General features: G+C 47.9%; 1 protein-coding gene across 1 annotated transcript in view; it reads left to right on the plus strand.

Moving 5' to 3' along the window:
- The first annotated feature begins 408 nt into the window (after window positions 1–408).
- Window positions 409–26,602, plus strand: part of MAP2K2 (mitogen-activated protein kinase kinase 2) — a 374,633-nt gene continuing 348,439 nt past the window's right edge. Inside the window, exon 1 of the mRNA XM_069649393.1 lies at window positions 409–752. Coding sequence (XP_069505494.1) covers window positions 661–752 — 92 coding nt within the window. The 5' untranslated portion in view covers window positions 409–660. The remainder of the gene's footprint in view (window positions 753–26,602) is intronic.

Below are 26,602 nucleotides of genomic sequence, written 5' to 3' on the forward strand. Positions count from 1 at the left end.
TTGACCAGTGCTGCTTCTCTCCATTATAATGCATAGCTCTACCTACACTTACTCGATTTTGGAGGTTGTCACCCATTTGTCAATCAGCTGACTCACCTGCCAAGCCCCATAAACGCCAATTCACTTCAATGGGCTCTCACCTGCCCCGCCATCCCCACCCCCCCCCCCCCGCTTTGGGGACACAAAGCGTTGAGAGCTATGATCAAGTATACACCCCGAGTGGCTTAAAGACTTTTGTTCTCTACTCTAAGCAGTGGTCGTCCGCAAAAGTCGTTTTGAAATGAACCGGCCCTGGGCCTCTTCACCGGCCCTGTTTTTGGCCGCCTCCCTCGTCCCATTTTCGAACAGTCTGTCCCAGTCTCCGGAACAAAATACCAATATAAAATTCAGCCGCTGGCGCAAACACGCACATTTCCAACCCTACTGCAACCAGCACCTTCCCGCTCAACAAGTGGGACAAGATGACGTACAACGCAGCGTGCATGACAGGGAACGTAACGTGTCCAAAGTCACGTGAATACTAGGAAGCTGGGCGTTGCTATGGTCCGTTTCTCGGATGGGAACTAGACACTACCATACGGATTCTCTTGTAGTGCTTGAGCAAGAAAAGATCATCGGGGAGATCGTTTTAGGTGCCTTGAACTGGTCTCTGGTTTCGTCATGCCAGCCAAAAGGAAGCCCATGCTGCCAGCGCTCAATATTGTGCCGACCATCGCAGAGGGACCCACACCCGTAACTGATGGCTCTTCAGAGTAAGTGACTTACTGCCGTATGCGTCTTTAGGGTGGGGCTAATGCTCCGCCTGCCTTTTGACTACTGCAGTTTCAGAGCCACCTTGCAAGGTTGTCCTGCGAGCGGCAAATTGCATGTGTATCTGGCTCGTAGTTTGCTTTGGATTTTTCTTTATTTTTGCTTGAGGCAGACACCAATTTGAATGTTTTAATCGTTAGGAATGAGGTGGAGGCCCATGCAAATCTTCAAAGCAGTTACCACATGCCGCGGTTCACCATTATCTGCTCAACCTGACTGCTTGCCTTTTGGTATAAATACTAAAAACAATCAAACCCCTCCACATTTAAATCCAACTGTTGATTGACATTTGTTACTTTTTTGCCATAATGCGCCCCATACATTCCTTACTCTTCACGCCCCGCCTGCTTTGAGTGGCTTATTTGATGGTATGAAATTGCAAAACTAAAATAAAATGCCCATGCTGTTTATTATGAATCTTAACGTTGGGCGATGCCTCTTATGTTAAACTGATGCATCTGGCTACACATTATTTGAAGCTGTGATTTGATATGCTGTCTCTCAGTTCATTCTATTCTTATTGGACTGTGAATTATGCCTACTTGCATTGAACGTAAACAGCATCATGACAATTGTGGTGGAGTGGATGGCAATGATGTAATGCTTGTGTCATTCATGGAATGTTACTGTGCATCTTTGGAGTGAGCATTCCATAAGTGTCAGTTAGAGAAGAGTGTAGTAAGGAAGCGACACACTGGAGAATTAGGGAACAGACTTTATTGCAGCCAACCCGAGCCCAGCAAGACTCCACCAACACATCTATCAACTGCCGTCCTGTGGAACTTGGAACCCTCTTAGAGGTAAACAATAAGTGTACAGAAAGCATGGAATCCCACCGTGACAGGATTCCTGGTAAGCAAACGCACACGTCATAACACTTCCCCCCTCCCCCATAATACTACCAATGCAAACGAGCTGACACACGTCACAACACTTCTCCCCCCCTGCACAATTCACCCAATGCCGACGAGATGAACACACCCATGTCTTCCCATACATACAAACCATCCATACACTACGCACCCTCATTTAGACCCTCATTCAGACACACATAAAGGGAGAAGGCAAAGGATTAAAATGAACCATAAGGTAAGGGGCTAACCCTCAACGGCGCCCACGACATAATCATCGAAATTGGAAGGCATCTTCTGCTCCTGCAAAGAATGAGTATTGACATTAGCGGGGGCAGAGGGATTCGAGGGATCAAGGGGCATACAGGTGCATGGACCCCCTTCAGCACGGACACCCTCACTGGGTCCTGTACCAGGATCCAGACACCCTGACTGGACGCTAGGAACATTGACACCACGCATGCGGGAATTTACAACTGCAGCCGCCTCAGAACTGGAGCTCCAGGAATCATCTTCCCAAGTGACGCCGGAGGGGAACGCACCTGGAAAAACCCTCATTGGGTTTACCACCCACTCGTGTTCTCTCCACCACCACAGCCTGTCTCTTGCTCCACCTGGAACCATCATCAAGCTTGACATACCCTTGTCCTACTTACCACCACTCAGGGCTGCATATACGCAACAACCTTTGGGCACAAACCTCGGATTCTTAATCTGGACGCGATCACCTACCTCCACAGCCAGAGACTTTCTACCTGCACACTGCTGTCGTGTGTACACCAATTGTTTAGAACACACCCGATCCAAAACTTCTTGCATATTAACTTCTGAGCGGGTCCCACCCCCTAACGCTGGCACCCTCCGCTTGGTGCCCGGCTTCCTTACGTGCATCAACTCAATCGGGGAACAACCGGTAAGTGCTGACTGGGTGTACCTGTACGCCTTGAGTGCTTCAGAGACCACACTCCTCCATGGTGGAATATTGGCAGGGGCAAGCTGTATCGCTCCCTTCACAAAATGGTTCATTCTTTCTACCAGACCATTGGCTGATGGATTGTACAGTGAAACCTTGTGATGGCGTATCCCTAGATTCCTTAAAAACTCTTGCATGCAATCCGACATAAAGTGTGCCCCATTATCGGTAACCACACCGGCAGGTACCCCTTCTCTGTCAAAAACACTGCTTAGGAAATCAACAATTTTCTCAGATGTTACAGTGCCATTGCCCCCACCCACCTAGAGTTGTAATCGACGAGTACAACTATAAACCGGAGTCCACCGCCCAGGATATCGATGGGACCCATTATGTTGACCGCCACTTTTGACCAAACTTCCCTCTGCACTTCAATAGGATACACAGGTTGGGGACACGGGCCTTACTCTTGTCGCTCGTAGCACGCTGTCACGGTCCATACCCCCAAACTTAAGGTACAGACCAACATGCCCAGGGCTTTGAGTTCCATGGGGGCCTTAACAGCCCCAAAGGATCTCACAGGGGCCTCCTGGACTCGGTCCTGGCGCCGTTGGCGCCAGGCTCATACTGCCATCAACAACATGCAAGTTTCAAACCCAGTGAAGCAAGTGTAAACCAATCTGAAGCGGGCTGAAGGGACTACTTGCCTAAGGAACTATTTGCTTGGGTGTGATTGCTGGGACTACTTTTCCTAAGGACTACCTTCTGAAGACTATGTAAGCCACGCCCTTTGTACAGAACACGCTTCGCGTTATTCTGCACTCCTGCAGCGTTACGCTCACCGTGTCTGCAAACTCCAGGCCAGTCTTCAGCTACGCCCGTCCAGTTGTCTCGCGCTACCTGCAAGGAAGAAAGAGAGCAGAACAAGACACTTACCTGATTTTCCATCTCGGTATTCCTGGAGTCTCTGTTACTGTCAAGCTGCAAGGGAGAGGACACCAGGTAAGCTGCGCAGACCACGCAAGCTACATCGCTATTCAGCGCAACGCTAATACTTACCAGAAGCCTGCTCAGTCCAGCGGTTCATCGGAGCACCATCACGCGATCACCGCCCATCATCCGATCGCTGCTCCGGAGCTGCCACATCTGTAGAAACATAACAGAAGACATCAGGTTGCGCAGTGGGGAAAGCCCCATTTACACTTATAATCTTGCACAACGCCTCTACTCACCCGGAGACAGCAATTCTTTGCGGTCCTGCAATACATCTTCACGCAAACTCTGTTCTGGAGATTCCATGGAGATTCATGCTTTTCTTTGCATTCTGGATAGTGCAAAGAAAAGCAGGTTAGTTGTGCAGAGAACAGAACCGTGGGGAAAGACTTTCGCATAGCGTTGGCGCAAAACTTACCTTTGGAAGCCAGCTATTATTCTTGAAAAGGACCTCGCTCCATATTAAGCATGAGGGGAAACCTGTAGGAAGGGGCACAGGAGTAGACTTAACAACTTGAACTCTTAAGCAATCCATACCATTGGAAAAAGACTTACCTGCTGAGTCACAGTTGTTTGGAACTTTGCAGGATCAGTGAAGTAACTAGATCCTAGAACTACTACGCACCCCTGCATAGAGACGCAGGACGGAGAGCCCGCCATTCACAATACAAAGGTGAGACATAGCAGAGGGGTGCAAGAGGCGGTCACGGGGGGCACAAGGAAGCACTCATCACCAGAATGTCCAGCTCCGTTTGGCGCCCCCATGGAGATCAGGTGAACGTAACACACACGCCGCACATTCCTTCACCTCTTCCTCCACTTCCCTGTCCATCTTGGGCCACCAATACGACTCTTAGCCTCCTCTTCATCATAGATATTCCTAGATGGCTCTCATAGGCCAATGCCACCAGCTTACTTTTGAGAGATTCTGCAGGCACCCGTCTCTGGCCCCTAGCAATTCCCCACGGACTCTCTGACAGCTCCTACCAGACATGGCCGTAGTGCTTGCTCACACCCTCATCCAAGACACCACTCCTAAAGGCGGACCTGATCTTAATAAGGGTGGGATCGTCATTACACTCCTTGCACCAGACTTGCTCATCAACAGCTGGAATGATACTAGCCACCAAGGTGCACTCATCATTATCCATTTTGCGCCTGTCATCAACACTGCCAACCCGGGGAAGACGTGATAAACAGTCCGCAACAGCCTTCTTTGCCCCAGGGATGTACTCTTTTCTAAAATTGAACGCACTCATGTCTGCCATCCACCTCATGATTCTGGATGACGCATGCGAAAGGCCCGTTGTGGTTAAAACATGCACTAAGGGCTTATGATCTGTTCGAAGGGTGTATTCCACTAAGGGTCTATTCCACTTCCCACAGGAAAGTCCTAAAGTGTTTAGAGGCCCAAACAGCTGCCAAGACCTCCCTTTTCATTGACCGCATACCTCTGTTCTGCCTCTATCAAAGCAAACGCTATCGGGCGATACTCCCCTTCACTCAATTGTTCTAACACAGCACCAACGCCAATCTCACAAGCATCAACCATTGGAACAGTCTTCCTGCTGGGAGAAAATGAACCTAGAGAAGGGGCCTGATCCACTACCGTTTTCAACCCCTCAAATTCCATTTGACACTCACTGGACCACTCAAAACGAGCACCCTTTTTTAAAATAAAGCTCTCATATTGACACTTCTGTCGGCATAAGACGCTACAAAACGGCTATAATATTCGGCAAGGCCCATGAACGATCTAAGTTGCTCCTTGCTAACGGGAGCCGGGGCATCTTTCAACACATTTTTTACTAGGTCCTCCTTGGGGTGGATCCCGGTTGCATCCAAAGTGTGTCCCATGTATGTTACACTGGGCACACCCACTTTGTACTTACTTAAATTTACGGTGAGACCACTACTGTTCAATACCTCCATCACTTGCAGCACTCTCCCATCATGTTCGGCGCAACTCCTTCCCCAGACCAAAATGTCATCCTGAAAACATTCCACTCCAGAGGCAGACGCTAATCCGAAGGGCATCCTGCAGAACCGAAAGGCTCCGAAGGGAGTCACAAACCATGTTAGCGGGCGGGACTCTACGTGAAGATCGATTTGGTGGTATGCCGATGAAAGGTCAAAGGTGGAAAAACAGGAAGCTGCCCCTACAAGGGTAAGCATTTTGTTTATATTGGGCAGAGGGTGCCTATCTACCCAAATGCTAGCGTTCTGGTCCCTAAGGTCCACACACATCCTCATGTTCCCATCAGCCTTACCCGCCAACACCACCAGGGCCAACCATTCGGAACTCTCTACTTCTTCAATTACACCGGCCTCTTGGAGCTTAGTCAGTTCACTCTTGAGCCCAACCCTTCTAACCTTATGTCTTATGTACGCTGAGTGTGAACCCCTTCTTCAGTATTATCTTGTGAGGAAAAACCCTTTATTTTGCCTAATGTTAAACTAAAGACAAAAGGAAACCTAGCCTCGAGGTTCTCCGCAGTCAGGCCGACAGCCTTCACAGACTCAAAATGGGGATGGCTTTCCCAGGTCGTATCTCAATCTCTAAGGCAGCTTGTTCATCCCATCCAACCACGGAATCTCCCTTGTGAGCTACGTATAGCTTCCCCGGGTTCTGCGTCCTTCAAACTCAATAGCGACCCACTCAAATCCCAAGACTTTTATTGGGACCTGGCCATACGCACAAGGATTGATGTCTAAAGGAGACAATTATGTTAATTGCTTGTGAAAACTAGACTGGTACAGTTCCGGAGAAATCATAGTATAGGGAGACCCGGTGTCAACCATCATCTCTATAGGTACCTCATTCACTGTGAGGGTGGTCCAAGCACCCTTCCTGCCATGATTGTTGCTCACACTCAACAACAATCCTTCACCCACTCTGTCACTCACACTAGCGTTAATATCCCACCATTGTCACATCTTCTTCATCTCGGTCGGGATCTACCATCCTAACCATGTTACTGTTCTGTACAAGGCTTCTGCACATGCAAGCATAGTGCCCCTTGCCATTGCACTTTCTGCAGTCAACATTGGAAACGGGGCACTCTTTAGATCTGGTTGGATGCCCTCGCCATCCACATCTACTACATGTATCCCTTGGTGCAGACGTTCCTTTGTTGTCCTTAAATCTGCTTCTGTGGTCATCGCTTTTCTTGGGCATCACAGCATGTATATTTTCTCCATTATCTGTCACCTCTCTGACCCTCTTCTTGGATTCCTCGATAGCTCTCGCTACCTCTGACCTTTTCCAACGGTGGGTCCTTTTCTATCCATAGTCTCTCTCTCACTCTCGCATCACTTGTCCGCATCATGACTTGATCGCAGATGTATTCATCAATCAGACCGGTGAATTTGCACGTGTCAATCAAAGTACGTAGGGCTGTTATCTAAGCGTCAATGCTTTCGCCGGTTCCTTGCGCTCTAGAGAAGAAATGGTATCTTTCTAATACCACATTGGCCCTCTTTCCAAAGCGTGCTTCCAGTTTCCCTAAAGCTGTCTCATAAATTAGCACTGCTTCTTCACTTCCTTCTCCACCATCAGAGCGAGGGGCGCACACGTTGGGACCAGGAAGGTGCCTGAAGATTCTGAGTCCTTCCGTGCCCAGGCAATTTAAAAGGGCGGCTTCTTTGTCATCGTCTGTCAGTTTGGTCCCACCAGCGGCCCTTAAATACACCTTAAAGGTGTCTACCCATAAGTCCCAAGCTATGGAGGGTTTTCCTGGGTTGGGAAGGAAGGCGGGAGGCGGCGGGCGTGCGTTGCTGTGTTGCATTTTGACTGTGGGCTAGGCCCTTAATGTGTGGCTGACTCGACCGAACAGGGTAATGGTAAATGACCACGGGTTCTTCTCACCCCTCTGGTCACCCCTCGGGGTGCCTACTGGGTGCACTCTGAATTATGAGCAGTCTAACACAAGTTCATTAACATACTTGACTTCTCTGGTAGTTATTGCTGCTATTTGGGTGATGGGCAGCCCAATACGTGCTGTTGACGAGCCCTGTCTCTCTCTCTCTCTCTCTCTCTCTCTCTCTCTCTCTCTCCCTCTCTCCCTCTCTCCCTCTCTCCCTCTCTCCCTCTCTCCCTCTCTCCCTCTCTCCCTCTCTCCCCTCAACTACGGTGCGAACCTTTACTGAGGCTCCCTCCAACCTTGCAGCATTCTGGGAGGATTCTGAGCGTCGAGCGAGATGGGGAGGACGCTCCTCCCTTTATGCTCCTTCAAGCTTTCTGTGCAGACCACCAGGTCCAGACCCCTTCCCTCGCTCCCCTGCTTCTGGGATGCTACTCCCCTTTCTTCCTCGTAGCTGGTGGGCGGAAGGACGTGTCGCCAGCTCGGGCAGCCACAGGTCGGGCCCCTCGTTCGCGCGCAGCTCCTCACCTGGTTGCGTGTAACGGGCGCCACCCTGGAGGTGCTTCCCTTCCTAAAAGCGGAAGCGGCACTGCGCTCGACCCGGACCGGGGAGCATAGGCCTTGTAGCCAAAGAGCAAGGGTTTGTTCGCCGCCCAAAGGACATTTGCGGCTGTCGCTGGCAATGGGATCCTTCCTTCCTCCGCAGGCTTCACAGCTGATGCGGCACGGTTCGCTCAGCGCCGGATAGACGGCAGGCGGAGGTACAACATAGGAGCCGGTTATTTTCTCCTTCCCTGCTGGGCCTTCTGGTTTTCAAAAAGGCGCGTGGGTTAGTCAGGTTGGCTACCCTCGTCGCCAGTGTAGTAAGGAAGCGACACACTGGAGAATTAGGTAATAGACTTTAATGCAGCCAACCCAAGCCCAGCAGGACCCCAACAACACATCTATCAATTGCCGTCCTGTGGAACTTGGAACCCTCTTATAGGTAAACAAGAAGTGTACAGAAAACATGGAATCCCACCGTGGCAGGATACAGGTAAGCAAACGCACACATCATAACACAGAGCTGAGATGAGTGCAACCTGAGTGCTTGGCACCGGTTCTCCTGGCCTTACTTTGTGACATCTACTGGCATTCCTGTGTCTCGGTTCTAGCCTGTACTTCAAGGGAATAAAAACCACAAACTACATCGCAACTGAGTGGTCTCCTTCTTGATTCCTGGCTGCTTCCATGTAATGTTAAAAACAAAAAGGGGGGTACCTGTAATAAATCCCAGTCCTCCAGGTAATAATACAGAAAGAAATAAAGCACGTGGACTAGTAGATGGAGGACGACAACAAAAACACTCTTCAATGCTTAATTTATATTTAGAGCCTTTTTCCATCATCTTTTATTAGAAAAATTCATATATCTAAAACTATCATTAAATTACACAAAACATATGGTGACGAGTGGTGAAACAAGCTGAACTACTGAAGGGGAGTAGCAGCGCCAGGATAACGCCCCCCGTAAGAGACCAACCATCCAGGGCAAAAAGAATCTGCGTTTTGCCCCACCAGCTTCCAGCGAGCCGAGGCACTGTAAACTTGCGTGCCTGCCGATCGGCTGTTTGTACAGCTGTCACCAGCTTAAAGGGCCAGAAGAAGAGGCGGCAGTGTGTCCTGTCTTCACTAGGTGACAACTACCACAAGAAACCCTGTCCAAGTAATGGCCTTGAGTAAATGAGGGATGCCGCCAGTGACCACGCAAAGTGAGCGCAGGGGAGCAGCGTCCACCAATGTTGGGGCTGCAGTACTTGCGCCCTATGGGCGTCTGGCAACGTGAGCAGACTTCGTTCTTTAAATTGTTCCTACCTGCAGTTGCGCTGGCTAGTCATCGGGGATGTAATGATGGCCATTTCATCCGTGGCTGTTGGAGTGGGGAGCAAAACCAGGCCAGGAAATGGGTCTGAGTGGAGCTCTGTGTTCCTCCAGCATCAGGCTCTTATGATGACATCAGTGGGTGCCCAGATGGGGAACATCAAGGAAAGAACCTACAACGTGGCCACATTGCCCCACGATCGGATGTCGTTGATGAGTGGATGGAATGCCGGAATTGCAGTTTCTTCCTGCGCCTTGATCGGGATGTTTTCCCTCAAAGTGTTGAGTTGGTGGAGATGGCCCGCACCTCCGAGGGGCGTTATGAAGGCCCAACTGTTGCGGAGTTCACGGTGACTTTAAGCTGCTTTCCTTTCACCAGGGTTTCGTTTGCATTTAGCAGCAACTGAATGGACGCAATGCGGTTCATCCAAGTTTTAGTGTGATGCAACTTCAGTAAATGAAATGTGTTCATTGTTTAATGCTGTGCCATGCAACTTCAGTAATTTCCATTGTATGATGGAGATTGTTTACTATGCATTTTTTTAAAGTAGCCTATGAAGCAAAGTGTGCGTTGGGGGGGAAACAGAAAGTGGCGTTCACTATGTCGTGTCCCCCCCCTGTTAGAAATGCATTAGGGAGGCTTCCTGTGTTTGACTGAGTGTCGAGATCCTAAAGAAAAAAAAGAGGTTAACTATTAGTAGACACGTAGGAGGGAGTGTTCATGTATATGTAAAGGTTCCCAGCATCTCTTCAGATAAGATCTCTAGCGCTAGTGGCTGTCGGGTCTTCCATGCCAACTGTTTTGCGTCTCTTTATGCCTGCTTTCTTCTCTTCTATGTTGTAATGTTCAAGCGCCCTGATGCCCTCAGGCTACCGGCGCTCTATAAAAATATACATACATACATACATACATACGGTGATTATCTCTGACTGTGTGTACATCATTAGGCATACCTCACGTAAACGAAACGGGTAGTTATGGGAGCATTAGTTGTCAATATATGTGTGTGAGAGGAGTGAACATCATTGTGACCATTTTTGGGCATTATTTCGTTTTGAGGTGCTTTTTAAGCAGTCAGCTATAGGGGCAATTGTAAGGTTGAATTGTGTGAGTTGAGAGGGTACACTCCAATGACATGCATTAATTACAGTAACAAGGCATAACCTAAGCAGTGTTGCATAGCAATTTGCTATGCAATTCTGTAGGGTTGCTAATCAAATTGGCACATGTGTAGCAAAGCTAGCTATTTAAGTTACCCTGTTAGCTCACCCTGTATTTCTCTTATTTCCGGTCCTCTCTCCTACCTCTTTTCTCTGTAAGTTTAAAGAGGCTAATGTAGAGAGAGTGCAGCAGTAATCCTCTCCTCCATGCTTAAGTCCCAAAGGCCTCTGTGGGTGTGCTAGGCAGGTTTTTTTGTTTACTTCTGGTTTGCAATTATTTGAAAAAGTAATCGGGATGGTACTTATTAAGTTAACTATAAATCTGGCTGGCAAAGACCAGTATGTGTTAACTTTATATTATTTTTAAAGATTGTCTTGCAATTCCATTCCTAAACATTTGAGTTGTTACATAAATCATAATTACAGTATTGCTACTGTAAAACACTGCATTGTCTCCATGCTTTAGAGTAATGTGTAGGTTTGTGTATCTAAATCTCATAGTGTCAACTATATTTCATTTTGTTGGGGAAGATGCATCATACTGACGAGTGAACACTTTTGAAAATGCACATTATCACGTGGCCAAATACATTTTGATGGCAAACCTACTTCTGTAACTTGCTGGTTACATGTATCTTGCAACTGGTGCTCAACCCATAAGCAAATCCTGTACTCCGACATTATATCTGATTGCCGCAAACTACAATATTCCAGCTAGTTTTCTTAGACCTTTGCCTGCTACTGCATCCACTCAACTTATTGTCTTACTTTCTTTCCTCTTACATAATGAATAAACAAAGTTAAGGTTTACACAAATGAGTGATCAAAGCTAAGGTTTACACAAATGAGTGATCAAAAGTTCCATCCAGTCTGTAGATCTACTGCACTGCCGTAACAGTGTAGTTAGCCCGCAGAGCTTGCTTTCCTCTATGATTATGATTGCATTATATATTAGCACCTGCGTGAGAGAGCTAGCAAAACTATTTTCAGAGCCTTTTTATCTTAGTATTTATTTGCGTCTATTAATGCAGCTAACCTTTTACATTTTACTGACACTCATCCAGGGCCTTTAAAGTCTTTTCACCCCCCTTTGCATAGTTGAGTAGATTTTATGAAGGCAGAGCACCATTTGCAGGGGAGGTTTGAAGTTTTTATTTAACATTTAGTTTGTTTGCAGCAAATGTCAAATACAGGTTTCACTGGGCATGGCTGGCAGCAGCATCCCAAACATAAAGTACGTTTGTGGTGACAAGCACCATTTTACAGAACAAGCATTTAAAATAGATAGATACTCGACCTGCAGGTCTAGTGGAATTTTAAATAATTTGCAATGCCTGACATATCTCTTCTGCAAGACACACAACTGCTGTATTGTTGCTATTGTTACTAATAGTTTTTAATGTCACAAGAAGTTATTTGTACCCAAGACTTGCTTATGACATTAAAAATATTAGTACAGCATTGCTAATCAAATGGGTTGGTTTACTAATCAAGATTTTAATGAGCAAACTCTGCTAATCATTTTAGGAACTAATTTATGCTAGCGATCCCGTGAACCTGTGTGACTAGGTTATACGGTTGAGAACAAATTTGTGTGTGTGAAATGACAGTTTAATGCTCTCACTTGATGTGCTGCAATAGCCGTCAGCCATAAGAGTGTTTTAGGTTCTCATCAGCCTTTTATGTTGTATTGGACACCTAGGCATTTATGTGAATGTGTGAATTCAAAACAGATGTGAGCGTAAGTGTGGTTTTTTTTAAAAATGTTTTTATTTTTTGTGGCTAGATTCTGGTCACTATCTCTTTTCAGGTAACTGTGAAAATGGATGATGTAACATTTAAATGTGTGAGTGTTATCTGAGATTTATTTTGTGGTGAGATGTTCTGGGAATTGTTTGGGGCATGTCCTATTCCGTAGGCTTTGCCAGTTTTTGATGGCTTAGGGGACATTATCTCAAGAGATGCACTTTTAAAAAGTGGTCGCCATGGGGGCACTGATTTTGCCATGAGATGGTTGTGTTTTAGTTGAAGAGCCGAACAGTTTCTCCAAACCTCTTTAACAGTGTCTACTTAATAGTCTTGTGCTATGTGTTAGACTGTTTTGACGTGCTCTGTGGAGCAGTCCTCTAAAGGGGCATTTAATTGCCCCGTTTTGAGATTGATGTGTGTAGAGCTTGTGTTTTTGGGGACTCCTGCCATTTATGTGACAATAGAAGTGGTTAGATCTCTGGTCAGGTTGACTTGTTGGAGAAATGTGCTTTTGCTAGTTTGCGTCATCACCCGTTATGCCATATAGGTGTATGGTTCGCCAGTTCAAGATGTAATTTGGGGCATAGTATCAAAAGATGCGCTTTAAATGAGCGGTTGCCATGGCGTCACAAGCTTGCCACTGGAGTATGGTTTTAGTTGAGGAGCCAAGCAGTGGAAAGTCTTTTCGTGTTCAGCGCGTTCTACCCTTCGTTATGGAGTCCAGTGTTGAATACAGTGGATGGCCTTTGCCGGTTCCCGAGGGCGTTCAACCTACCAGTGCTTTGAGATCATACCAATGATACATAAGGCGCTATATAAATGCAAAGAAACATAACATAACATTTCCCTTGGAGGTGTTTTCGGTTGTGCTCGCTAGTGGCAGGGCTGAGGCTTAGAGGTGGCAGCCCCAGTTGGAGCGTTTTTAGTTTTTTCTGATGGTGCAGGGTTGTCACCCCGTGTAAAGATTCAGGGTTTGAGCCAGTTGTGCATTCTTGTAACGGCATTTTGGGGGCAGGGGCGTTATGTAATGTACTCACCCATGCATCTTACCTCCCGGTTGGGTGTCCGGTATCTGTTCTTGCAGGTATTGCAGGTCATGTGTCTTTGGAGGGATTTCATCCTGTGGTGGTAGACTGTGGATGCTCTGAGGGTGTCGGTTGGCTGCATCCACCTGTGTGATGCCTGTAGTGTAGTGTGACGTTCATCCTGTTGCTATGGTCTGTACATTAGGCGGCCACATCCTATAGGGCCCACAGGTGTGATACAGTGCGGTTGGTGATGTGTTGAATGTTGTGGTGTATGGATGTGTTGTTATTGTGTTATTTGGAGTTATTTTTGTGGTGTCCTCTCTCGCACGCTTTCATTTGATTTTGGATGATTTGGGGAGCAAAGTTATTTCTCTTGTGCCTTTCTCCTCTGCAAGCGGAGTGGTGCTGGTTGGAGTAGAAGTGTACATTTTATTTTTATAATCGCCACTCCACTATAGTGACGTGCATTGCATAGTTATAGGATGTGCACTTACATGGTTGTGTGGGTGTATGCTTTTCACTAGTAGTATAGGACGTGCACTCGCATGTTGTGTGTGTATTATTTTTACAATTACTATAGTGCTCCTGTATTTTGCTGAGGCTTTCCCCATTTATTTCCTTGTCGCCTTAAGGGGGAAGGTGTGTGGCGGACTGAATGGCAGTGATGTAATGCTTGTGTCATTCATGGAATGTTGCTGTGCATCTTTGAAGTGTGCGTTCCACCAGTGTCAAATAAGAGCTGAGCTGAGTGCAGCCTGGGCGGTGGTCACCAGTTCTCCTGGCCTTACCTTGTGACATCTACTGGTATTCGTGTGTCTCTGCCCTAGCCTGTACTCCAAGGGAATACATACCACAACCTACATCGTAACGGAGTGGTTTCCTTCTTGATTCCTGGCTGCTTCCATACAGCGGGTAATGCTATATGAGACAAGGGAGACCACTTTTTTGGTAGGGGCTTGTGGGATGTGGTCTGTAATACAAGAGCAACACAAGGATATCCCAAAAACAAGCTACCTATTGATGTCACAAATATAGGCTGGAAATTTAGACTTGCATAAGGCAGCTTATGAATCAAAATCTTGTGTGGGAACATATATCACAAGATATGTGCGACAGCAGGTATTGCAAAAATATATTCAATTTTATTTATTTGCTGAAAAGCACGGACCACAGAGAGTCCAATTATTTAAAAAGACAATATATCACAACACCAATAAATCGAACACTGTATTCAAAGACATTCAAATATTAGCAATTATTAACGTTCAATCAAGCCCATTGATAATTTCAGGTGATGTTAGTAAAACAAAGTGACTCCCAATAGCAGGCATTTGTAGGTAATTTCGCAGAGAGGCCCCTATGGGGGAAGTGTCGACATAATTGACTCTGCTTCCAGCCTTGGATATGTAAAACCACAAGGTGATCCGTATTAACTTGTTGTAACATGGACATCTAGTCATCCCGCTAAGGCTTTAATCAGGACACCCGGAGGACAACTGATGTTAGATGTCGTGTTTTTCACAAGGAATGCTTTGTATTAGCCAGTGTATCTAAATAAAAGACACAAGAGACTTTTTAAATAAAAAAACCTGCTTCATCACGGAAAAATGTTGCCTCATTAATCTTAATATTTCCAACCCTTTAACGCAATATTTTATGTGCGTCATAGATATATCAATATTCAATAATATATATACCACTTTATGTTGTTTGGACACAGCTCATTTGTCCTTATGTATTTTCTCCTTTAATTAGACTGATAGTGTTTCAATTATATTCAAAGAATAATGATTTCTTATACGTTCCAAAATGTGGAGCATAGAACAATTGGTCGAATCAACAGAAGACCCTGAATTGTCTGTCTAATTATTAATATCTCTAGTGATAGTCATACCTTAAAGTTTTCAACAGACGGACGCTCCAAACAATTTGAGAGCGATGTCTATTTTCAATGTATAGGATGTGCCCATGTTGGCAGAGGGATACATCAAAATTCCGCTGGAATGTTCGGAAACCTATGGAGCTGCATTTGAAACGACATACAAAGGGACTCGTGACCATGTGTTCAGTTAAGGTGGTTGTTATATTCAAGATCGAGTCAAGTATATATTTTCTCCTACCTTCGTTTTTCTTCTAAACCCGAATAGCTGTATTTCCCAGGTATATTTTTTTCTGGTTGACACATGCGGGATGCTTCCTATTGTGAGATTAATCTAAGGAGCTTTCTCGCCAAATGCTCATGTGGGTTCGAGTGTTCTGTGGAAATTAATTGGAAGAACCACCGTGTATTAGAGCCGTACATAGTGTCCTACGTATGTTATAAACTCACTCACTTTGAGCAATAATTGCCTCGCCAAGAAACACTTGTTTTCCATGAGGTTACGGCGTTTCACAGTCCGTATGCAAATCCAGGGATTTCTATTCAATCACATGACCTGCCTCACATATCTACCAGATAGCGTGATGTCATCGCGGCAGAAAATCAGCAGCGGACGCTTATGGAATAACGTGGCGGCCATTTTTGAGTGTCAAAACAATAGTTAACATATATACGTTTACAAAACATATTAATGTGTAAATGTCGTAGAACGGGGCACACATGATGTGTATCAATTGCCACCATGGTCTGATGGGTCGGCCGTTCTGAAATATTTATAACGTGCCAGAAGTATGAAACAAAATGTTCACATCATGTTCCTGCCTGGTATGGCTGTCACATGTCGCTGTTCAATAATAGATGTCAGACCAATATGTTAGCATCTATATGTGCCAAACCCACAATATATGGGCCGACACAGACAAGGCAAAAGACTCAATCATAGTTCTTTTCAAAGATAGGTGGTTTATTAAAAAAACCATTGTGATAAAAAAAACCATTGTGATCACTTGCCCCGTGTGTCCTGCAGCTCCAGGCCCCTTTCCCAGTCGGTCTCCCCTGCCTCCCCACCCCGCTCTCACTTCCAGATTCACATGCCTCCCAGCCCGCCCACCACCCCCGTGATTGGCTGATTCTCCAACTCACTGCAGGCCTAGTGAGCCGCTTCACCGTCCGCTCGCTTCTTTGCAGCTGAGCGCCGGTGAGTGAATATCCTGATTACTGGCATCCGTGTACCCATTGTGATCACATGCCCCATGTGTCCTGCAGCCCCAGGCCCCTTTCCCAGTCGGTCTCCCCTGCCTCCTCACACCGTTCCCACTTCCTGATTCACATCCCTCCCGCCTCCCAGCCCGCCCACCGCCGCCGTGATTGGCTGATCCTCCAACTCACTGCAGGTCGTTGGCTAGCAGGCCCTGAGTCACCAGCCATTACAGACCTTCCCAGGGCAGCCCTCTGCCTGTCAGCCCCCTGCGACTAAGGACCCTGGGACAAAGGACAGCTCATACAAAGACAGCCCCTGACCGTATCTGCAGGAGAAGCAAGAAGCCAACAATAAGTAATTGTGGGAAGGGCAGGGCCTGAGGCAATCGCTTCACGCCATACTACCCAACCACGCATCTAACAAAGCATCACCACTGTAAACTAATCATAGCTGTAGCATATATGCACTTGGAAACTCTAATCTATGTAGAGTAGAATTAAATGTGCGCCCAATAGCCTCCATTGAAAGTGCATTTAGAAGTGGGCCCAATTGCCGCACTGTGAAAGCTACATCTAGAAGTGTGCCAAATAGCCTGTCTGTGGAAGGCCACATTTAGAAGTGTGTTCAATAGCCTCACTGTGAAAGCTACATCTAGAAGTGTGCTCAATAGCCTGTCTGTGGAAGGCCACATTTAGAAGTGTGCTCAATAGCCTCACTGTGAAAGTTGCATTTAGAAGTGTAGCCCAATAGCCTTGGTGTTGAAAGTTGCGTTTAGAAGTGTGCCCAATAGCCTGTCTGTGGAAGGCCACATTTAGAAGTGTGCTCAATAGCCTCACTGTGAAAGCTGCATTTAGAAGTGTAGCCCAATAGCCTCAGTGTTGAAAGTTGCATTTTGAAGTGTGCCCACTAGCCTCTGTTTGAAAGCTGCATTTAGAAGTGTGCCCAATAGCCCCCCTTGAAAGTTGCTTTTAGAAGTGTGCCCAAAAGCCTCACTGTGAAAGTTACGAAAGTTATGTTCAGTTGAATTTAGAAGTGTTCCTAATAGTACCCAATACCCCAATATCACCTCGGTGTACATTCGAACAGAGAAGTGCACCTAATAGTATAATATCATCCCTGTGCAAATTGAACTTAGAGGTGCCGATTAGAAAGCACTCATAAAACCCATCTAAAAGCTTGTACCAAGCATGAATACACCCACTCCACCAGAGTTTGTCAGAAACTACCACCGTGGACTACCCCCCACTTCCTGACCTGCCTGCCCTCCCACCCCCCCCTGCCCAAGACATCCAACCCCCCCTTTGCTTTCCCTACCATTCCCCTCTCCAAACACCAAGCCAGAGGGGCACGATGGCGAGCCAACCACCCTAAGACCACTCCTCCCCCAAACCCCACCACAGACCAGCCAATGTTAACCATGCCCGCTCCCCTCTCTATCACAACAGGTACCCCGCACCCTGCAATCATCAACCCCCCGCCTTACCCACAAACCCCCACCACCTTCCCCCCTCGACCGCACCCTTTCCCCTCCCTAAAAACTGCACGCCTAGCCCTAGCAAGAACCGAGGCTGCATCCCTCTCTCCCTCCATTCCCCCTACCCTCTCTCATACTCCAATCGTCACAAAGAAACTAAAGAAGAAACGTACTTGGTCCCCCTCAATCTCTCAGCATTCCTCACCTCCCCTGTCTCGACCCGCCACCTCATTCCCACAATCACCTCTTTCCTCCGTTTCTTCACCCCTCCTAAAACCCCTATCCCTCAATTTCTCATCAACCGCAACTGAAACCCCTAACCGCCCACACCCCACCTTCAAATCCCCCAAACCCGATCACCCCAACACACGCAGCTACCCAATCCCGCTTGAAACCCGCCAATTTTTCTGCTTGCCCACTATTCCCATCGAACATCACCCCCCCACCTCTCCCTCCCCAGTCTCCACTCTCCCCGCCACCACCCCCTTCCGCTTCAGCTCCGAGACCAACCTCACCTGCCAATCTGAACTGCATCCTGTTTAATGCCCGATCCGTAGCAAAAAACAGACACCCCATCTTTGACCTCCTCCCCTCTGACAAACCAGACCTGGTTTTTATAACCGAAACCGACGACTTCGGCCCAGAGGAGGGGGGGAGTAGCATTCGTCTTCAAGTCTCTCTTCCACGCCTCAATCATCGACGGCCAACCGTCCATTCCTTCCTGCGAATCTCTCCTCATTAGACTATCCCTCTCCCCGTCACTCTCACACAGCTTCCTAATAATCTACAGGCCCTCTGGCTACGATAGACAATTTGCAAACAACCTCTGCGACTCTATCGCCACCCTTCAACTAAACCATCCTAACCTCACCCTTCTTGGAGACTTCGACATCCCCACCAACCCTATGACACACTCTCTGGTCGACGGTCTGGATGCAATTAACCTCCAACCCCACAAACAGGCCGACTCACTATAAAGGACACACTCTTGACGCCATCTTTAGCTCCAACACCCCTATCCTCTGGTCCGATCACTTCATTCGTTCACCATTCACTCACCCGACCCCCTTCCTGTACTCGAATCTGAACCTCTGAATCTAAGCAAATGCTGGAAAAAACTAATAATCGTCCCGGACCTAGCCGATGCACTCCTCCAGTCTCCACCAACTACCTGCCAACTCAACAACAAATAACCCCTGACGCCTTTGACTCATGGCTCAACGCATCGCTGATGCGGCTCACATCCCCTTGCAAACCATCAGCCCGCCGTGGCAACTTCCCCAGATGGTTCACTCCTGAGTTGAAGATCACTAAACAACTATATAAATACTTAGAACGCAAATGGCAGAAAGACAAAACCCAGGAGCATAGGGCCACCTTGACCCGACACCTTTATCAGTACAAGGCCGAAACCCGGAAAGCAAAAAAAGCCCACTACAACTCCCGAATCCTAAACTGCAAAAATCCAAGCAAAGAACTCCACAAAATCATCTCTGAATTCTCCAATCCGGCTTGCAACACGACCGTCCCGACTCCCTCACAATCACTGTGCGACTCACTCTCCCTCCACTTTTTCACCACGGCCCTCGAAAGAACAAATACTCTAGCCACCAAACTGGCCCTCTTACATCCTCCAACCAATTTCCCCCCACCCCCCATACCGGCCCCCCCACCAGAGTCCACTACTCGACCAACGTTTGAATCCTTTAGTCCAATATCACCAGAGCAATTTCTGAAACTTCTATCTGCCTGTAAACCATCTGGTTCACCACTGGACCCTTGCCCAGCCACAACCCTCAAAGAAATTTTCACCTCCACCTGCACAGGTGAACACGCAGGATCCATCATAAACACCTTCCTCTCCTCTGGTATCTTTCCCGACGCATTCAAAACGGTTCATGTCAAACCTCTAATTAAAAAGCCTTCGCACGACCCTCTCGAGCCCAAAAACTACCGCCCCATCTCAAACACCAGATTCCTTGCCAAACTCATAGACCGAACCGCTTACTCCCAACTAAATGCCTTTGTCGAAGCCAGCAATCTTCTAGACCCCGCTCAATCAGGTTTCAGAGCCCGGCACGGAACTGAAACCACCCTAACCTCAATTTGGGATGACCTTAAAATGACTGCAGACTCCGCGGGATGCGCGCCACTCACTAATCCTTCTTGACCTATCCGCCGCCTTTGACACAATCAATCACTCAATCCTCCTAGACCGCCTCCACTCCCTAGGAATTCGTGGAACCGCTCTTAAATGGATAGCTTCATTCCTCAAAGATTGGTACCAAATAACGATACTCTCCACCTATACCTCACAAGCCTGACCAGTCAACACAGGGGTCCCACAAGGAGCATGCCTATCCGCCCTCCTGTTCAATCTCTACTTGATCACCCTCCCACAAATAATTTGTTCGCACAACATCCTGTGCTACAACTATGCCGACGACACTCGACTAATTCTAAAATTCATGAACTCAAAACCCATCTCCCGACCTGACCTGGCCTCCTGCCTCCTTGACATAGAACTCTGGATGACCCAAAGCCACCTCCTGTTAAACCCCTCCAAAACAGAAATCATGGTATGTGGCAACCCCGAACTTTTTCCACACCCACTACCCTGGCCATCCGCCATGGGCAACTCACCGACCCTCTCCAACTCTGATCTAACTCCCTCGCGCCAAGTCAACAACGTCTCAAAGTCCTGCCACTACCACCTTAAAACCCTTAGGTGCATCTTTCCATATCTCTCCTTTCCCAAACAGACTCTCTGCGGTCCAATCAATCGTTATATCAAGACTGGACTACGCAAACCCCCTATACCTCAGAGTCCACGCGTACCAACTGAATAAACTCCAAAGGGCACAAAACGCGGCAGCCAAATTGCTACTTGCGCTCGGCCCAAGAGACCACATCTCCACAGCCCTTAAAACGCTGCACTGGCTTCCAGTAGCCCGAAGAGTGACTTTCAAAACCTTGTGCATCTCCCATCGAGCACTGCATAAAACTGGACCTCAATATCTTCAAGACAAGCTAAAACCCTACCACCCTCCACGCACCCTTAGATCAAGCTCAGTCGGTCTCCTCGTCATACCGAAGACAAACTCAACCAGGTTAGGCAGATCGTCATTCTCAGCCTTGGCCCCAACTCTATGGAACTCACTCCCACCCCACATCCGCCTAACCGAAGATTTAATGTCCTTCCGCAAACTGCTGAAAACCTGGCTCTTCCCTTAAAACCAACCCGTACCAAACTAACCCAAACAGTCCAACAGCAACTCAAGGACACTAATCCATCAAACCACCTAATGCGAGGAACTAACAGCCAATAACCCTAATATAACCTAGAAGGGCAAACAGAATTAAACGAAAAAGTAGATAAAAGCAGTGAAAGAGCTAATATGAGTAGATCATACGGAAACAGTAAAGTGATTTAAACTCCTGGAATAACCAGAATGCATACGGAGCGAACGAAACTAATGGCGTGGTTGAATTAGTTAGAATGGATAAATCAGATAGAACAAAAGGAATGCGCTGAGTGGAAGAATGATTGAGTGAAAGAACAGCGTAAAACAGTTGAATATCCGGAAAGGATGAGCGTACAGCGGATAAGTATGTAGAACTGATGAGTATGTGAAACGGAGGAGTATGTAGAGCACATGAGTATGGATAACGGATGAATATGGAAACACGGAGAGTGTGTAGATCGCTGGAACGGATGAATGTACAGACCTGGTGAATGCAAAGAGTATCTAGATCACTGGAGCAGATGAATGTACATACCTGTCGAATATACAGAGCGGATGAGTGTATAGAACAAATGAGTGTATAGATCGGATGACTGTATTGAGCCGATGAATGTATATGACTGATAAATATATAGAGCAGACAAGGGGTTAGAGTGGATGATTGGATAGAGCGGATGAGTGAATAATGCGGATGACGGGATAGAGTGGATGAGTAGACCGAGCGGATGAGACGATAACTGTACAGTGGGGATGAGTGTACAGAACGGCTGAAGGCAGCCCTACAGTTAAGGTGCGTAACGTCCCTTTTTACGCATATAATGAAAGGAAATATGTATTCTTTATTTTTCTACTGAGTACCATGTACGCTGTATTTATTTTTGTTTAATTTCTTTTTTATTTTCAATTAACAACGTGAATACATACAACATACAAACATACGAACATTCAACTGGCATTTTGGCTTTTTCGGCGGATTCTGCCGTGGGGTCATCGTCTTAAAGTGTCCAACAGCTTATCTGCCCAGTCTGTGGCTGCTTCCGCTAGCTGCCTCCGTGTCCATACAACAGTGTCTATTCTTCCATTCCTTGTGTCTCCCTGTCCTGGGCGCTCTGGTATCCCCCAGCCTCCTCCGGATCCTCCTCGTCGGTTTCCTCTTCTTCTCGTCCAAATAGATTCTGCACTAGGGAATTCCATGCCGCTATTTTCCCAGCTGTTTCCCCCTCCCCTCTTTGCACTGCTCTGATCCACACCGCAGTCTCCGCTAGTGTCCACTTTCGGAGGTCTGCCCACCATGCTTCTATGGTCGGGCCTCCTCTAGATTTCCAGGACATGGCTATCCTTCTTTTAGCTAGTATGCAAATCAGGTCTTTCATTTTTGCTAGGTGCACCCTGTCTCTGCCTCCTCGAGGGAAGAGGCCCAGTAGGTACCATTCGGGGTGCTCCGTCTGTATCTGGAGGCCACTTTTCGCTATTTTGGTCCTGATGCCTTCCCAAAACGTCTGTATCACCGGGCATTCCCAAAACATGTGCACCATGTCTGCCTCCTCGGTCGAGCACCGTGGGCACCCGCTAGGGTCACCTCCGCGTATCACTTTCATCCTCTTAGGTGTGAGGTACGCCCTGTGTGTCACGTACAACTGGGCCTGTTTGAACCTTGCGTTCCTGGACACTGTTTTGGGGTATCTCAGCACCCTGTTCCATTCATGGTCGCTGAGCGGCCTTTGGAGTTCTTCTTCCCAACTTTGTTTTATGTGTAGTTTTTGGTCTGTGTGGGGTCTCAGCATCTGCTCGTATAGTCTGGAGGTCGTGTGTGTCCCCTCTGAAATGTCGTACCACATGTCTAATGCTCCTACCGGTTCTTCTTGGTCTTCCCATTCTGGCCATCTATCCTTGATTCTGAGGATCAGTCTATTGTACAGGATGAATTGGCCCTCATGTATTTCGTATTCTTCCCTCATCTCCTGGAAGTCTGCCCATCTCCCCTCTCTTCTCATGTCTCCGATTTGCGCTACCCCCTTGGCCTCCCATTGTGTTCGGAACGCTGCCAACAAGCTCCTGTCCGTGCCCACCAGGCCCGCCAGGGGTATTTGCGCTGAGTAGGGGTCCTTTGTCCCTTGCAGCTTCCATGCTCTCCACCACAATCTCACTGCGAGATTTAGCATGTACGGTAAAGTCCTGAGCAGGGGTTTGTCCAGCCACAGTATTTCCCTCAGGTAATGTGTTTTCAGTGCGGGCTGGAAGTTGGTTTTATCCATTGTTTCATCCTCCCCTAACCATTTGACCACAAATTGTAGCTGTCCAGCCAGATAATACTTTTCAAAGTCCGGCAGACGAATGCCTCCTCCCTCATAGTCTCTCTGTAGAGTGCTCATTGCAACCCTGTTTCTCCCCCCTGCCCATAGGTAGTTTCTTGCTATTGTGTTTAGGTTCGTGAAGAATGTCCTGGGAATGTTATATGGGATGTTGGTGAAAAAATACAACAGGCGTGGGAGTACTACCATTTTCAGGAGGGCGGCCCTACCTATCATCCCCAGTGGGAGTGTTCTCCAGAAGGCCATGCATTTTCGTGTTGTGTCCAGGGCTGCTTGCGTGTTGTGTCGGTGAGTGTCTGCAATGTCATGATGGACCTCTATCCCCAAATATTTGAAGGACTGTGGCGCCCATGTTAGGCCCACTTCTGGGAGTTCTTCCGGGGGGGCCCGTCTCAGGTCTGCCAGGGGGAAGATCAGGGACTTCTCTTTGTTTATTGCTATGCCTGAGAGTCTGGTGTATGCTCCTATTGCTTCCAAGAGGCAGGGCAGGTTAATGCGGGGGTTTTCCACAAACAATAACATGTCGTCCGCGTACAGCGAGACTTGATGGAGCACCCCGTCCACCTCAATCCCCGTGTCTCCATATTCTGCTCTAAGGAAGACCGCCAGTGGCTCCAGGGCCAGGATATATAACATTGGCGATAGTGGGCACCCTTGTTTCGTTCCTCTATAGATCCTCCATTCCTTTGAAATATATCTCCCTGTCTTAACCCTGGCTCTGGGCTCACTATACAGTAGTCTGATCCACCTGAGGAACCCTTCGCCAATGCCGAAGTGGGCGAGGACCCTCACCATCCACCCCCAATTCACCGAATCGAATGCCTTGACAGCATCAAGAGACACTATCGCACGTTCTCCCCGTCCCTGGTTCGTTCTATCTATCACGTGGTGTAGTCTACGGAGGTTCCATGATGTGTTCCGCCCAGGAACGTACCCTGTTTGATCGGGGTGTATCAATGTGGGGATCACCTGCTTCAGACGGTTGGCTAGAGCCGCCGTTAGTATCTTAACGTCCTGGTTTATAAGGGAAATTGGCCTGTATGCCGTGCACCTTGTGGGCAGCCTCCCTGGCTTAAGGATCGGGACGATGATTGTCTCCGACATACTAGCGGGTAATCGTGCGCTTTCGTATGCATCTAGATATGTCTCCAGTAACCTTGGGGTGACAGTGTCTTTGAACTTTTTATAGAACTCTCCTGGGAGTCCGTCCGGGCCCGGGGACTTGCCTGTAGGAAGCTCTGCTATTATACCCGCTATCTCTTCCTCTGTGAGTGGGGCATCAAGCCTTTGGGCCTGCTCTTCTGTTAACTTTGGCAACCTTATTTCTGCCAATGCATCGGTTATGTCCTCAGGGTCTACCTCCGGGTTGGGGGCATATAGTTCCTCGTAGAACTCCGCAAATAACTGATTGATGTGCACTTGGCCCCTCACCTCCTCCCCGGTCTCGTCTTCTATCACCGTTATGGGTTCCCTCTTATTTTCTTGCCTAGTGAGCCAGGCCAGGAGCCTGCTGGGTTTGTCCCCTTCCGCATGTAGCCTTTGTAAATACCTCCCATAATTCAACCGTCCCAGCTTCTCCCAGAGTCCTATGCACCCCATTCTCAGCTCCATCAGTTCCTCTGACTCCTCCCCCGCTACCTGCGCCCTCAGTTCCTCTATTTCTATCCGCTTTTCTAGGTCGTCGAGTTCTGCTATGGCCGCTCCCTTTAATCCACCCATTTTACCGATCGCTGCCCCCCTTAATACCACCTTGAACGCATCCCAAAGCGTGGCATTACACTCCACACTCCCTGTGTTGTGTTCAAAGTAATCATCTATTGCCCCCTGTAGGTGTTCTTGGAATTCGCCCTCGTCCAGAGCCTCTGCCCAGAGTCGCCACGTAGGTATCGGGGCCCTCCCTTGTGTGTGTGCCCATGATGTCAGTATTGGAGCGTGGTCTGAGAGCGTTCGGGCTTTAATGCTAATACCTGTGAATTCGTGTAGTGATTCAGTGCCCGTGAGTATGTAATCTATCCGTGTAAATGTTCCGTGGGGTGCACTGTAGTGTGTGTACCCTCTCCTTGTCCCGTGTACCTGTCTCCAGACGTCCGCCAGTTTCAGGTGATCTAGTGCCCTCTGTAGTTCCTTGGCTGGTGGTGCTGGCCTCCTGAGCTTGTCATCCGATCGATCCGGGAGCGGGTTCAGGGCGCAGTTGAAATCCCCGGCCCAGATGAACATTGTGTCTCTGTACTGGGCTAATTTGGGTATTAGTTTTCTGAGGTACTCTCTCGTGTCGTGATTTGGAGCATAAGTGTTCACTAGGCACACTTCCCTATTCTCCAACATGCCATGCACTATCACCGTTCTTCCTTCTTGGTCAATCTCCTTTTTAATGAGTTGGAATGGTACTCCCGGGGCGATCCAAATCATTGCCCCCCTTGCATAGTTGGAATATGTAGCACTAAACACCTGCCCTCCCCATTTTTTGTCAATCTTGGACTGCTTTTCTCTTGTCAGGTGCGTTTCTTGGAGCATTGCTATCTTGACCTTCATTTTATTGAGCCAGGCGTAAACTCGCAGCCTCTTGACGTACGCGTTAAGGCCTCTCACGTTCCATGTCGCTATCGTTAGCTCATCCCGGCTCATGGGTGTTTGCAGTCCTGGCCTCGTCGTCCCATGGCCCTATTTGTTTGTCCGTTTCCCTTCTTCCATGTTCACTGCTGTTGACCGGGGTCGCCCGCGTGGGGCTCAGTCTCTTCTCCTCTTGTAGGCCCCGTCTCCTGGGTCCCTGTTGTGGTTCGCTCCAGTCACGGTGTGCTGGCGTCTCCCCATCATAGTCTTTAACCATTCCTTCAACGCCAATGCCTTCTTCCGATTCTTCCTGTCTATCGATAACCTGAACTGTAACTAAACAACAACAACAAACGCCCAGCCACCCTCCCCCTGCTCGGGCCTCGCCGCTTCTCCTGCCTTGCTCCTCTGGGTGAGGCCGGCTTGCTGCAGCGTGATGCCTTAAAACTGGCATCTGAACTCTCGGTCGCACTTCTTGGGGGTGCGTCGTACTAGGCTAGTGCGGTTTGTTAGGGTTGGTTGCTCCCTTCATATTTATCGTCCTGTTCCTAACTTCTCGTCCGTTTGATACTTGATTCTGATTATCTGCGGATTACACGCCCGGGCTGGGCTCTGCCTCTGTTAGCGATTCGCTGCTCCAGTTGGGGGATTCCTTGGGTATCCATCCACGCATTTGCCTCTTCCGTGGACTCGAAGAAGTGTGTCTTCCCCTTG

The sequence above is a fragment of the Ambystoma mexicanum genome, chromosome 1p, assembly GCF_040938575.1.
Source record: "Ambystoma mexicanum isolate Mex_15411 chromosome 1p, UKY_AmexF1_1, whole genome shotgun sequence".
In the NCBI taxonomy this organism is placed as follows: domain Eukaryota; kingdom Metazoa; phylum Chordata; class Amphibia; order Caudata; family Ambystomatidae; genus Ambystoma; species Ambystoma mexicanum.